Source organism: Rhododendron vialii, chromosome 12a, assembly GCF_030253575.1.
Source record: "Rhododendron vialii isolate Sample 1 chromosome 12a, ASM3025357v1".
Classification (NCBI taxonomy): Eukaryota; Viridiplantae; Streptophyta; class Magnoliopsida; order Ericales; family Ericaceae; genus Rhododendron; species Rhododendron vialii.
The window spans coordinates 12,336,010-12,351,333 of NC_080568.1; the positions used below are offsets into that span (position 1 = coordinate 12,336,010).

The following is a 15,324-nucleotide window of genomic DNA, read 5'->3' on the forward strand; positions in this document are numbered from 1 at the left end:
CCCCCGCACTACACGTGTGACCAATTCGGCCATCCATTTTCGGTATTGGATGTGACACAGCGGAATTCACGAAGAGAATAGTTTGCGTATTATTCCAAATGAGATAGGTACTCGTAGCCATGAACAGTTCTTGAATCCAAAAAAAGAGAGATAAATTCAGAGATTTTATTAATGAAAAAGGTGAATTATTGAATATGTTACAACCCTTATTTATACAAGTAGAAAAATCCTATCTTAGATAGGAATAGAGTAAGACAATTTCTTGCTAGTCAAGAAATTATAAAGGAGAAAATAAAATAAAATAAAAGACTAAAAAAATCCTAAAATGAAAGGAAATAAAATTCTTAGAAGAAATCTTAAATCATGCCAAAACAAAAAAAATTAAAAACGTGCAAAACATGCAGCACACATAAGATTTCCTAATAATAAAATTCTGACTCTAAACAAGATTTTATATTCTTATTTTTATAATTCTAGAATCATAAAAATAAGAATAAAATCTTTCAAAATCTTATCCTACATCAGGACGGCTCGGATTTTCATCCGAATACTGGATGACTAGGATTTGTAAGAGCTCGGATTAAATCCGAGCAGTCCTGCCAAGATGGACGGCCAAATCAGTGGCGAAGGATGCACTACGGCCTCTTCCATCCCACCCCCTGTTGTTGATTGGAAGCGCAAATTTTAGTTCTCCACTCACTTTAGTCGCAAATTTCAGTTATCACTATAGTCCGCTCCGTTCCACAACGGAAAAAAAAGTCTTTATTTTTTAAGAAGGTAAAATCAAACTCAAAAATTATAGACTTATTGAAATCTAAAAATATGCAATATTCTTTTATATGATGCAAAAAAATTAAAAATTTATTTTTCATTTACATTATTTTTGAGTTTAAAAATATGAAATAAGCTGCTTATTTTTTAAGAAGACTTCTGGAACAGAGTCTCACAATGAGATCGCTGTTTAAAAGAACAAAGGAAATGAAAAAGAAAAAAGGAAAAAAAGAAAGAAAGTGAGAGACTGTGATCCATAGTGTGGTCCATAGTGGTACCCCTAGCATCTATTATTGCGAGTTCAATTTTGTTCATCTCTTCTTAAAAGAATATAAACATTATATTTTCTCTTATTAATTAAAATGGTTGACATTATTGTGAGTGCAATTAAGTGGAGGGAGAGCAAAACTCTACTCCTTTATTGCTGAGTCCTGCTACACACACAACAGATTTGTGCACAGATTTCATTGTGGGGCCCACCACGGGTTCCACACAAATCATCCAAGCCGTTCATTAAATGTAAAACATTTTTTCAAGGGTCACCGTAAAAAATAAACTCAATCCGATACCTATAGGTGCTTCATCCAATTATCTAATTTTTCATTCAGATTTTCGGATAATGAAAAGTTATATGGTTGGATTGAGTACCTATAGGTATTGGATTGAGCTTATTTTTTATCGAGACCATTGAAAAAATGTTTTACATTTAATGAACAGCTCGAATGATTTGTGTGAGACCTGTGGTGAGTCTCACAATGAAATTTGTGCACAATCTGGACACAGATGAGCTGTGTGTAAAGACTTTCTGATTATTGCTTTGTTAGAGGATAAAAAATGCTAAGGACACGCACATTTGTACACATATTTTGCACATATATTTTTATGGGGCCCACCTTGGGTCTCACCAATATGATCCGAACCGCTCATTATTTTTAAAATAATGTTTTAAGAGTTTTTGTAAAAAATCAACTTGATATGATATCAATAAGGGCTTTTTCAAAAATCGAAGTGCGAATTAGACTGTTTCACCCTATGATTTCTGAAAAAGCCCTTACCGATATCTTATCGAATTGATTTTTTACAGGAACTCTTAAAAAGTTATTTTAAAAAATAATAAACTGTTCGGATCATATTGATGGAATCTGAGATGGACTCCATAAAAATATATGTGTAAAATATGTGTAAAAGTATTCGTGTAAGTAGCATGACTGTTTAACATTGTGTGAACGAAGTTCCCCAGAATACCCACAAACCCCATTCTGTCTCTGTACCTTTGTCTTTTGCGCATAAAGAAACGCAAGGTCCCCTCCACTCTGTCCTCATTCTGATCGAACTTTTTGAAATCGCACTCCCACAGTTGCGATCTCTCTCTTCAGTTTTTTGCAGGTGAGTTCATCCTCCATAACCCCCTTCACTGCGATATTTTATTTCCCTTTTCTTTCAGAACTTCAAGATTTGTTAGATACATCTTTCTTCTCTTACGCCTTTCCTTTCTTTTTCTTTTTTTTTGAACAGCTCTTACGCCTTTCCTAAATTGTTATTTTTTAGTTTGTTAATATTGTGGAACGATCTTGCAGTTAGTGGTGGGTGAAGTTTCATGATGCAAAACCCAAGTCATAAAGCAGGAAATTTTAAGCTGTTGAGTTGTTATTTTACTTGTATTTTCTTAGGAACGGGTTTCTTCGGAAACTTTGAGTTTCGTGATAGTGGAAAGGCTAAAAGTATTGTTGTATTTTGTGTACATAGATTATATAGTCTGGGTTTATAGATCTTGTCTTCATGTGATGAAGGCCTCTCCTTGGAGAATTTAGTTTTATGTTATATGACCGTGCCTGCATTCTTGCCTTCTTGGTCTGCGTACTTGCAATTTCGGTGCCATTTCAACATTCTGGCTGCATTTGAGGGTGATACTAATGCTCAACCTGTCCCGAATATATGGTTCGATTGAAGTCCATTTTAGTTTTATCTTTCAATTTTGGTACTGGTCAAGTTTCGTCATTCAAAACCTAAGTCATAAATTTGAAACTTTAGCTGTTGAGTTCTTACTTGCATTTTCTCAGGAACCAAACGCCTCTTGTATACGTATATATTAAGGAACTGTGCTACTGGTACAGACAAAAAATCTGTACCAGTGGGTACAAACTCCTTTTTCGTTATATTTTGGGTCTCAAAAAAATGATCGGAGTCGCTGATTTTGTTTAAAATACTTTGCTTATGATCCCTACAAAAAATAAGCTTAATCCGGTATCGGTAATAGTATTTACGAAACATCCAAACTTTGCTCTACTGAATTCTAGAGCAAAGTTTGGATGTTTCGTAAATACTCTTACTGATACTGGATTAATCTTATTTTTTGTAGGGACCATAAGCAAAGTATTTTAAACCAAATGAGCGACTCCGGTCATTTTTTGGAGACCCAAAATGAGACCAAAAAGGGATTTGTATCCACTGGTACATATTTTTTGTCTGTACCAGTAGACTTTCTGTATATTAAGATAAGAAACCCATGCTTTTGGAAGTGGAAAGTTCGTGATTCTTTTTGGGTTCAAAATTAGTTTAAGGTTTCTAGCTTGACTAATCTATACACTGTTAATCTGCAATACTAGTTTAGTTATTTTTTTGGTGGTTGATTTCTTCTTTTGGTAGGTTTGCACTTGTTTTTGTTGTACCTTATCTTTGTATTGGTGGCAGTTTGATTGGATTCTCCATAAGCTCCAAAATGGTTGAACTGTGCAATTCTGACTTCTTCTTGTGATCCTCTTTCTTAGCCTTTGTCTATGCTTACCACAAAGCTCCTCACTTAGATTGCCATCACAAACAGCCCCATTACAAACAGCTCAGGGATTGATGTGTCATGCCAAGTGGGAGAGACTAGCAGTTCATGTGTAGCATGAGTATGTGAATAGCTTGGAAAACTTGTTATTAGATCAAGAAATCATGGGTTCTGAAGCCTTTCGATTGAGTTAGAAAATAGGAAGACATGCTCTCAAAGGTTATTATATTCATGCATTAGCCTAGTTGATATTGAAACCAAAATTTATATAGGTTTAGAAAAAAGAGAAGTTAAGAACTGGGAAATTTTGCATTCATGCTCGAGTGGCCTTGCGGGTGAACCTTGCAGAATTTGAAGCCTTCATTGTGCTCAAAGAGAGTATCAAGCTCACTTCAAGGGGACTTTCCAGGATCTAACTTAAAGGCATCGTTACAGATAAAACTACGTAACACATGACTTTGTCTGAAAAGCCAATACTGGTGTTATGCCTAGTCTACTAGTCTATGGAGGAAAAAATTTCCTTTTCGACAGTACAATTCAAAGACCCTGACACCTTAACATTGGTGGTTTGAATGAACCTTAAATTTCTAAACCTTGCCTCCTCAGAAATTACAGAATCCGAAACATAAGAAGGATTTTGTGTTATGACCTCAGCTTTTGGTGAGTTCTAATAGAGACAGTACGGATTCATCTGGACGATTCACACTGGTGCTGCTTTGATTCTTACTTGACCAGACAAAATCAGTTCAGATATAGCCGATAATTGAATTACTGTTGAAGTAAGCCAATTTTTTTGCGCGGTTGAGACTAACAGTAAATGCTAGATAAAAAATTATGTGGGACATGTCGTTTTGTACTTTTAAATACAGGGAACGTAGAACCAGAATCTATTTTTGCCTTTTTGTCTTTTTATAATTTAGAAGCATATATTCTCTCCATTGTTCATCTCACGAAACAAGGTTCGCTGTGAACCATTTATATTCCTCCTCATTTCACTGATTGTTTTGCATAGGGTTTTCCTACGCTATTTCTGCGAACTAACTTTTTGGCTTGTCTTTAGTTGGTGAAAATGCCAGAGATTCAATTAGGTGCTCACACTATAAGGTCCCATGGAACTCATGTCGCAAGGATCCACATGCACGATTGGCTGATTCTTCTGCTTCTGGTGGTGATAGAAGTCATTTTGAATCTTATAGAACCATTTCATCGTTTTGTGGGAGAGGACATGATGACTGACCTAAAGTACCCTCTGAAAGGAAATACTATCCCCTTTTGGGCCGTTCCGGTATGTCACCTGTAAGCTACATTGTGATAGCGTACTTGAGCTGTTACATAATCCATGATATTAACTTCAATGAAAGCCTTATAAAAATGTGTGGTTTTCTTCTTTTTGTAACAGATTTTTGGTATATTGCTGCCTTTTGCAATCATTACTGCCTACTACTTCGTTAGGAAGGATGTGTATGACCTCCATCATGCTATTTTAGGTGGTTATCTTCCCTTTGAAAGTTGTTGTTAGGATTCTCTTTCCTATTTGTATTTTCTATTATGCAATGAGGTATGCTGATTTGGTATGCATGTTCAGGCCTTCTGTTTTCTGTCCTTCTGACTGGAGTCCTAACTGATGCAATCAAAGATGCTGTTGGTCGTCCTCGTCCAGACTTCTTTTGGCGTTGCTTCCCTGATGGCAAGGGGGTGAGACCTCATCAACTGGTTTAGGTTTCTCTTTATGTTTTGTTACCACAGATCTATATGATTAGGCCTCATTTGTGTGGAGTATTCATTGTTACTCTTGTTTGCATATTTAGGTATTTGACCCTGTCACACGAAACGTTATGTGTACCGGACTAAAAAGTGTCATCAAGGAAGGACACAAAAGTTTCCCGAGTGGGCATACATCTTGTAAGCAGCAAATTTGCATTCGGAATGATTATTATTTACATACAATAAAGTTGCATTCAGGGGCCTGCCCTCTCTGATGCCATTCGGCTTTGATTTTGGGGCATGGTTCTGCAGCAAAACAGGTATGGGGGGGGGGGGGGGGCACTGTTTCAGTGGTTTTTTGAGAGCAGCCATGTTGTGCATATTGCCGAAGGTTAGGTCTGTCTCCAATCCTCCCCCGCCCATATCCCCAATGATTGGGGACTATATGGGTTCTGTTGTTGTTGTAAAGTTGCATTCAGAGTGATTAATATATTACGTCTTGTAAGCAGCAAAGTTTCATTCTTGTTGAGTTTGCAATTCTGTTCCATTATAAAAATATTGCTTAAGTTCTATGTGTATTGGAGTTTTCTGGATTTTGTGTATACAAAATCTCTGGCTCAAATGATACATAGGTAAGTTACCTTAGCAAAGTAATTGTCATTTCTGAAAGCTTTCTTTGTCAGTTTCTTTGCTTTTTCTATATCGAGAGCTGACAACATAGTATAAATTGATGAAAGTGGACGCTGAGGTAGAATTTTTGGACTTTGAAGTTACATTAGAATCTAAGGCTTTGGTTAGGTAGGACTAAGACAGCTATATGAAATTCTATTGTAGCAAAAAAAGTAGCAGGAGCAAGTGCGGGATGAAACTTGATGGGCAAGACATACCTAAGCATGACTATTTTTGACATGTTGGATTCGTTATTCATGAGGAAAAGAAGTTTGGAGATGTGGACAACGAATTTAGAATGAGTTTGATCAAATGCGAAGGTGCTTCTTTGAGTACTGTGTCTTTTTAGAACTCTTCTTTGAGAGGGTGGCTATAAGGCCAGCTACGAAAAATAGACCTTAGTGAAAGGGGGATGTAGAGATGGACCATTGCCGCTAGAAGCTAAGAAGCACTGATCTCAACATGGGACACTGGCATGCGGCCACGTAATTGTTTAAAAAGTTGGGACACCAACACATTAGGAACATGTTAAATTGAAAGTAAATATAGGTTATGGGATTATCTATACATTCTTTAAAAAATGGAAATTTTAGTTATCCGTAGGATAAAAAGCATAAATGGCATTAACCTTTTGAGGATATATATTACCAATCATTGAATCAGTATTTATGAACTAAGCATCCATGGCATTTTCACTCTGGCCCCTCGTTTATGAATTCTATTATGCCTACCATTACCATTATTATTAATTTATTAAGAGAAATTCGTCTTTCTTTATTCACAAGTACATCAGCTACTGCTTTCGATAAGCCGGATTTGCGGACAGGTATATATCGTGGATCCCCTTTTTCGAACAAAATAAGACGGCTAACCTGTTTCTTTATTTCACCCCACTTTATATACTTTATACGTATATGGAAAAAACAGAAGCAAGCCACAACGGTAAAAATGTGCGACACCTTATGCCATCGCAAAACAAAATTGAGTCATATCTTATGGATTTCCTCTTATGGATATAGGATAAGATAGAAATATATCGATTTTATTTCTTTTATTAGTATAACTTTAATAATGTATGCGTTATATATAGGCATTGTCAAGTGTCAAGACATGATTAAAAAAAGAAAAGATAAATGGGTAGGCCTATAAAAAGAAATTGATTTAGCAGAATATTGTAATGTGTCTACAGTGTGTCCTAGCATGTTCTGCGTGGAAGAGTGGAAGAAGTTTCATACTTAATCAGACAGGTAAGTTTGTCCGGCTTGTGTCCGAGACTTCGAGCCATGCCCCATGCCCATTTCGCCCATCCACGTCTGACTTGCCCATGCCCCATGGTTGGTACACTTGTCCATGCTTCTTAGGTTAGAAGAAAACAAAGAGAAGCTGAGCAAAGAAAGGAGGAAAAAACAAGAAGTGAATACATTCATGCGGAGCTTGAAATGAAAAATAATAACGAAAAATGATAGCCAGTTGAAATAGCCTGGTTGTGTGCAACATGACAAGAAGTGCATCATTAAGAAAGAGTAATGCATCCAAATTGAAACTGCTACGAGACGAGGATGGCTGTGATGGCATAGGTTGAAAGGACATGATTGTCTTGTACGAGAACAGGTATTTAAATAAAGTGGAGTAATTTGAGAAAAAAAATTAAGTAGCCGACTCCTATGAATTGGGGCTGAGGCTTGTAGAATTTTCCTCTGCAGCAAGCTGTTTTCATCTTAGTTCATAACGTCTCTGAGATTGGACAACAATACAGTACAATTAGCATACCAGCCGCGAACATAGAAGGCAATGGGGTGATGATGTGCCAAATTTAGTGATCCAGTGGTATTTTTGTAAGTTTCAAAAAAATCTATTGGTTTTCTATGGACTTTTATTTTTATTTTTATGTTCTGTCAAATACAGTATTTATTAACCACCCATTTAAGGAAAGTAAACTTGGAAGCATAGGTTCTTTCTGCGTAAATTTACCCCGTGTGCTGTCACTTGGTAGAAAAAGAGTGCCACACACGACATTTGAACACCATCCTAGTTTTCTTTCTTTCTTATTTTCTTCTTTCTTGGGTGCATACATTAGAATGCGGAAATAAGGAATTCACTTTTTATACATTTGTCGTAATTATATTTCTGCTGGTTCAGTATGTTTGTTGTACTTGTACATAAATGCACAAGCTTATTCGTATTTGTGTTATTGAAATTGCAGGGTCTTTTGCTGGTCTGGGTTTTCTGTCATTGTACTTGTCTGGGAAAATCAGGGCATTTGATCGTAAGGGCCACGTTGCAAAGCTTTGTATCTCTTTTCTGCCCTTGCTTGTTGCAGCTCTTGTCGGAGTTTCACGCGTCGATGATTACTGGCATCATTGGCAAGATGTATTTGCTGGAGGCCTTCTAGGTATTGATATCAAGCTATGAAGCACCGACACCTTTAGAGGTCGAAGTATCATAGTGTCGGGACACGGTGGGGACTCATATGGGACACGCCATGTGGTGTGTCCCATAATTTAACTTAAATTTTTTACGGGGACACAACTGAAGACATGGGGGGACACTGATGGGACATGGCAGGGGCCAAATTGTAATTTTTTTTTAAAATTTGGGGACCAAACTGTAATTTTAAAAAAATTGGGGGTCAAACTCTAATTTTTTTTAAAAAAATTTGGGGCCAAATTGTAATTTTAAAAAAAATTTGGGTGTCAAACTAAAATTATTTATTTATTTATTTATATAAATAAATATACACGTGTTCCCACGGCCCTGCAGTGTCTGTGTCCTCATTTTTTTAAAATTCTCGTGTCCGTGTCCTTGCATCATAGATATCAAGTATATCTTCAGTTGTTTACATTGCTTGCTCATCATAATTATCTTTTTCTTTTTGTGCTCTTTCACTGTTTTGCAGGATTGACTGTTGCTTGCTTTTGTTACTTGCAATTCTTTCCACCGCCGTATGACATTGATGGTACTTCGTTACTATGCATACTCAATTGTTACTGTCATGTGATCTACTGATAACGCTAGGGTTGTATGACAACTACTGGGGAACTGATATGCTGATGTATTTTCAATAGAAATTTCATGCATTTCTGTTGGAGTCTTGTATGATTGTATCCCATCCCTCATCTTGGAGTAGTCTCCAAGTCCGGACAGATAGGGAGGATATCCCGTGGTACATTTTGCAACCTTTAAATCCACTTGCCGGAGTAGCAGTACCCTCTCTCTCCTGGCATTACATATCCCCAAATAGACTGGTATGCAGTCGGATGATATGTATTTCGACCCTTCAACATTGCATGCAAACGAGGGAAATATGGGGGCCACTGGCTATAGACTCCAATCTCCATATTTGTCCAAACGAACAAAATTTTGTTTTATTTCCATCAAAAATACCGAAAGGCTTCTGTTCCGTAGGACACTCTAGGGAAACATTAGTGGAATCCCAACTTCCAATATTCCAACCGACACACTGAAATGCACAGAAACATGTCAAGAATATATGGGATTGATCTTGAGTTGTTTTGACACCTATAGAAAACTCCGACAATAAGATTTTCATGCATTCCTATTTTATTTTATTTTTAATCTTCCAGCTTTGTTTTTGAAATGTTTCCAAAATGTTCCTTTTTTATAGCTAACAGAAACAACATTTGGAATGAAATTTTGATCCATGATTTATCCCTGGATCAAACAGAGGCTTAGCCCCCTCCATCTTCATTTTTGGATGCAGGTTGGGGTCCACATGCATATTTTCAAATGTTGGCGGAATCCCAAAATGGCGCCCGAACTTCAACTGACAGGGCCAACTGTCTAGTTGCAACTCCGACGGAGCTTGGGAACTTTTATAGCCCGTCTCGCCTTGGCATGGTAACATCACAAGTCAATAATGTAAGGGACTCAAGCCCAATCCTTGATGAGATGGAAAGAGGGAGAAGATAGACTTGAAGTCTTTTTTCACTAGAGCACAAACAGAATTTTGGTCAGCAGATGTTCATATTCAGTAAGATAGAGTTGTTGAAGTTTGCTCATTTCCATGATCAGTTGTACATTTAACATAGTAGTTTTATTTGTTTGGTGGAGGATTTTTCAATGTAATGTACTCCTTGTTTAACAGTGCTCGTGTTTGTTTTTAACTGAATGCTACTTTCTGGTTTTTTGGAGCATGAGATGGTCTGGCGCTTTGTTCACCTGGGGTTTCCAAAACCATTTCCTCTCTCTCTCTCTCTCTCTCTCTCTCTCTCTCTCAACAGCACGGTGTCCCATTGCAGTGATCATTTTAACACATTCTGCTTAGGGCCTTTGTGCCAAAATTACCCTTGCCGGTGAGTATCTCAACTTAATTACTTCTCAGATTTTAACCCAACCGACATAAAACTAGGGTTGTAATATAAATTTCTCTCCGTTCTCATTTTCGTTGTCTTCTTTGTTGTGCTTTTTTGAAGTATAAAGCGAAAAGATTAAAACACCTGCTGATCATTTCTATGCGAAAAACAGTGTTTGAAATTTAAAAAGAAAAGAACATACTTGCATTTGGTGTTCCCTCAGATTTTGTGTTGTAAAGAAATCCTTCCATTTGATTTTGGTAACGGAACGCCAAACAAGTTTTCCAAGTTTTGCGTTGACCGTTAAAAGATGTCTGTAGTATTCAGATGTAACAATATTGCCCACAAATTGGCTACTTATTACTACACTACAGCCTTGAGAAATATATGCACTCAGACCCTAATTAAGAGAAGGAAAAGACAAAAAAAACCTCCTACTTTTGGTTGCTTGAAATAAAGTCACAGTACATACTCCCTCCGTCCCTTTTTAAATGTCCTGCTTCGTAACTCCAACTTATTAAAAAGACATCATCATTATACCTTTCACATCAACTTTTTCCTCCACTTTCCCTACTTACCCATCATCATTACACTTTTATTCACTAAATTTTCAAAATGGAATATACTTTTAGGGACAAAATAGACAATTCACCAACTTTTACCCACTAACTTTACAAAATGGACACTTATTAAGGGACAGCCCAAAATAAAATACTGGACTGTAATAAAGGGACGGAAGGAGTAGCTCTTTTTTCTTTTCTTTTTGACAATCGTTAGGACTTGTAACCATTACACAACACCTACGTTTCCGGGAAAAGAGAACGAGAACCAGAATCACCCAAAGTATTTGCAACAAACAAATAATTACAAGTATGGTTTTATTTGTTATGTGTGTGTGTGTGAGAATGAAAAGCTTTCGAATTCGCTCTTGCGTAGTCATAGAACCTAGACAATTTCTAAGTTGCTGTATGTCATTTTACATCATGTTATCAAGATAAATAAAGGTAAAAGTACTCTGTGTATAATAGAATTACGAGTAATTAGGATTCGCACCTGGAACCAGTTGTTGAGCTCCTCAACTTCTAAAAATAGTAATCACAAAAAAGTAGTAGTTCAGAATTGTCAAGTTGGTTTTGAATACCCGTTACATCAGTTGTGAATCAACTAAAATAACTATATGCTAGAACCGATAAAAAAATGCGGCTTTTCATTGTCCTTGAATCAGGGTGGAATAGTATTATAAAATCATTAAACCGATAAATATATTTTAAGAGATACAATCAAGGGCGGCTGCACCATGGGTTGAGGGGGTTCAAACGAACCCTCTTGGCTCAAAAAATGCACTGAAATTTTATATTGTACAATTTTTTCGTATAATTTGATTTTTCTTTAATGAACTTTGGCAGCTAAATAACATGAGCTTTTATCAAGTGCATTTTTTGGAACTTAAAAATAAATGCTAAAAACGCCAATGAAGGGGGAAAAGGAAAAAGAAAAATGGGTTAGATGATCACACTGTCAAGAAAATACACCCTTAACAAGCATTACTAATTCTCGTGGATGTTGTTTATAAAAGTTCGATTTGAAAATTTCTTTTTAATTACCTGATCTATTTCATATATTTCTAAAATTTGCTCAAATTGACGGGTTATTAATTACCGAGTCAACTTCACATTTCTAAAATTTGCTCAAATTGACTGGTTATTGTTTCTAACCGAGTGCATGGGTCATATGCTTTTCTCTTCTATCCATAATAATAATAACCTCCACTTCTACCTTCCAATACAGAAACCCTCGTAGACTATCTTCTTTCAACAAACAACGCTGGCTAGCTTTTCTCTCTCCTCTCTCTCACTCTAGAAAATGGAAATTGTTCCAGCCACATGGTTTCAAAAGCACTGGAGGAGAAGGAAATACAGGAACCTTGATAATGATGATCATGATGCAGTCCATACCAAAAAGAAGATAAAAATCACAAGATTTGGAGGTAACAAAAAAGGCTTGGTGTTGGTGCATGTTGACAAAAGTGATGGCCATATTACGGGAGGAAAAAAATCAATCCCGTATAGCAGGCCTATTCCGATTGTTGTCTCTTCTACCGATGAAGTTGTGGATGGAAGGTCGGTTTTGGAGATCTATAAGCGGTCGGTGTCTACTCATTCGTGAATTGGCTTTGCCCTTTTAACACATACTATATATTTATATGCACAAATTCGAACATAAATTTATATCATTCCATGCACGTGATGTCTGTAAACGGATGGTGTACTCTAGCACTACTTGTTTTGTAAATTTCACGTGCATTAGACGGTTTCGAACATATTGGTGTGCAAATATGTACACAAATTTATGCATATGTTTAATCACTTGTTTTCTTTTTGTATTATAATTTTTATTCATCAATTAATTATTTGTCGGGAGACAATTGTTGTTTGTATGTGTGTTTTTATTTATTTATTTATCTCTTCTGTTATAAGAACAGGGGTCAATTTCATCCAAAAAAGGGGGAATTTTTAGTTTGGCTCCTGTACTTTGAGCGAGTTTCCAGTACACCCCCTTAAGTTCATTTTTGAATATTTACACCCATTGCACTATCGAGCAAACTGCAATTGTTAACTATTTCAATAAAATTAACCACAAAATGATATTTTCTCCTTTCACAGCAATTTTTTCCTTTAAAAATGCACTTGTAATATGACCATGTTGTCCTTAGAATCTGTGTACAAGCCATATAAATCCATTGTAAGGCAAAAATATCATCACATGCATTATTGGGCAAAAAAAAAAAGGGATAGTGTAATACATCATTGTGAGTGATCTTGCCTTTGATTTAAACTTTCGTTATCATGGATAAGAGATAAATAAAAAATAATGAGATATTTCACCTTCAAAGAGTGGCATCTATGTCAATGCAGTGACGTAGCTAAAAATTTCATTCCACCATCAATGGTATCAGTACATGAAGTTTGCAATTTTGAAAAAGTATCCCATTCTTGCATTCTAAATTTACTGCCGATGCTCCAAAATTAGAGTGCCAAAATCAATCCCTATTAGGAATTGATTTTGGCATTCCACTTGTTGGAGCGGCGCCTATAGTAATTTTTGGAGCGCCAAAATAAATATCCTTTTGAAAACCCATTACTATTAGATTTTCATTCTGATTTCATGTATGTTCACAATAACATCACAAATTCCAATTGAGAGAGAGAGAGAGAGAGAGAGAGAGAGAGAGAGAGAGAGAGAGAGAGAGAGAGAGAGAGAGAGAGAGAGAGAGAGAGAGAGAGAGAGAGAGAGACTGGGACTGGAACCACCATTTATTTGCTTTTGATTGCTTTATTATGTCCCAGCAAAATTGGGTATTTCACATTTTGGTGTTTTTCTTTGGAACACGTTAGAAATTCATTAATATCAATAAGGATTAAGACATACCGTGTGCCCCTAAAACAATTGGAGAAAAATCTATTGCACACAAGATAACAAAATACACAACCAAATAAAATGAAGGAATCAAGTCCAGCGATAAATTGATCAAGCTGACAGAAGTCATAGCCGCGCATGCAATGTCGATATCTAGCTGTCACAGTAGTTCCACAATTGACGATGCTTTCCACAAAAATCGATCGATGCCAACCTAGTGCGCCTGATGCTAAGCTAATGGCTTTTTTTACACTTTCCGGTAGAGAGCACCACATGCATGGAATAAACATCATGCAACTAGATGGCCGAGAAAGTCAACTACAGCGCAGAATCGATAGTGAAAATGCAGTCCCACACAGCAACCATGGTTATTGAACAGAAACTACTAAACAACATCAAACCATAAAACCACCACCCTAAACACTCACTTACCCACCCAAAATTACTGCAGAAAAATAATAGCCAAATCTAATCTAATGCACCATAGGAGAACCACAGCGGAGGTAGCGGGAGCCACCAATCGTTGAGCAAATCAACTAGAAGAGCCTGCCGGAGCCCACTCCAACGGAAGGAACCATGCCGCTGGCCGGATCGCGCCCATATTGAAACTGCAGTCGATGCAGATCGGAAAGCCCAAAACCAACAACCATTGCGAAATAGGAACTCCCACAACCTGCAAAAAAAACAACAGAAACATCCAGAAACAAAGTCTCAGCCATGCACAAGGGCTCGATCGAATCCGACGAGGGGGAGTCGGATCCAATCGGAGAAAGGAAAAAAAAGAGGATGAACCCGATCGGACGGGAAGGGGAGATCGAAAGAGGGAGGCCGATCGTGTTTTGGAAAAACCAGCCGAACGGAAGAGGGAAGGGGCAATCGGAATAGGGGTGTCCGAGGGGTTGGGTGTTTGAGAAAGAGAGTGCATGGCTGAAACAAAGGAGCTTCTTCGGCATCCTCGCCGGAATAGCAGCAGCCTTAGGAGACACAGCAACGGAGGCGGCGGAGAGGTGCGGAGACAAGGCGGCAAAGGACAGTGTATGCTTTGATCGGTGGTGCTAATTGGCACCGGCGACTATGGGGTGCTTATTCGAGGTCCTAGTTAGAAGACTTATTTAGGTGTTCATCCTAATAGATTTAAATACTCATGTTTTCATCTTCAAATTGTCATATTGCACCATTATGCCATTGGTTATATTAATTGGAAAATGATAATGCCAAAACTATTTTTGATGGTGCTAAAACTAGTACTCCAATGCTTATGGTCTCGTTCTCTTGAACTTAACTTAAACTTAAGGGTAAATTTCACTGACCTCCCCTAAGGTTTCTAACAAAGACAAAAACCTCCCTTGAGGTTTCTGAAATGTCATTGACCTCCCTTGCTTTACCTAACAATGTGCAAATACCCCCTTCTGTTAGTTAGACTTCAAACGGTGTCTAATTTGGGGTTTAAATGACTTCAATACCCCTCCTTTCCCTGAAACCAAACACCATCTTCTACCTCTGATTATCACTCACAGCTAACTCCATGCGATATCCAACAGAAAAATGAAAATTGGTTGGCTTTTTCTCGGAAAATATATGTAAACCATATTAGCACCTGAGTCCAACTCAATTCTTTTCCCGTACACTCTATATATTATTGATTGACAAAAAAAAAAAAAATCCTTTACTTTTTTC

General features: G+C 37.1%; 1 protein-coding gene across 3 annotated transcripts; it reads left to right on the forward strand.

Annotated features, from left to right (window-relative positions):
- Positions 1–2,003: 2,003 nt before the first annotated feature.
- On the forward strand, positions 2,004–10,095 carry LOC131311160 (lipid phosphate phosphatase 2-like). Of its 3 annotated transcripts, none has more exons than XM_058338501.1 (8): positions 2,004–2,157; positions 4,605–4,829; positions 4,944–5,031; positions 5,130–5,239; positions 5,353–5,446; positions 8,121–8,309; positions 8,814–8,873; positions 9,639–10,095. In XM_058338501.1, the coding sequence occupies exons 2-8, from the start codon at positions 4,614–4,616 to the stop codon at positions 9,845–9,847; spliced, it is 966 nt and encodes a 321-aa protein (XP_058194484.1). In that variant the 5' UTR covers positions 2,004–2,157; positions 4,605–4,613; the 3' UTR covers positions 9,848–10,095. The 3 variants fall into 3 exon arrangements, with proteins under 3 accessions (XP_058194484.1, XP_058194486.1, XP_058194485.1); XM_058338503.1 differs by having other exon boundaries at positions 9,603–9,819; XM_058338502.1 differs by having other exon boundaries at positions 2,019–2,157; positions 4,557–4,829.
- The last annotated feature ends 5,229 nt before the right edge of the window (positions 10,096–15,324 follow it).

Coding starts and splice junctions, on each gene's coding strand:
- LOC131311160 (XM_058338501.1), top strand. CDS start 4,614: ATGCCAGAGATTCAATTAGGTGCTCACACTATAAGGTCCCATGGAACT. Junction 4,830..4,943: donor TCCCCTTTTGGGCCGTTCCG/GTATGTCACCTG, acceptor TTTTTGTAACAG/ATTTTTGGTATATTGCTGCC. Junction 8,310..8,813: donor ATTTGCTGGAGGCCTTCTAG/GTATTGATATCA, acceptor ACTGTTTTGCAG/GATTGACTGTTGCTTGCTTT.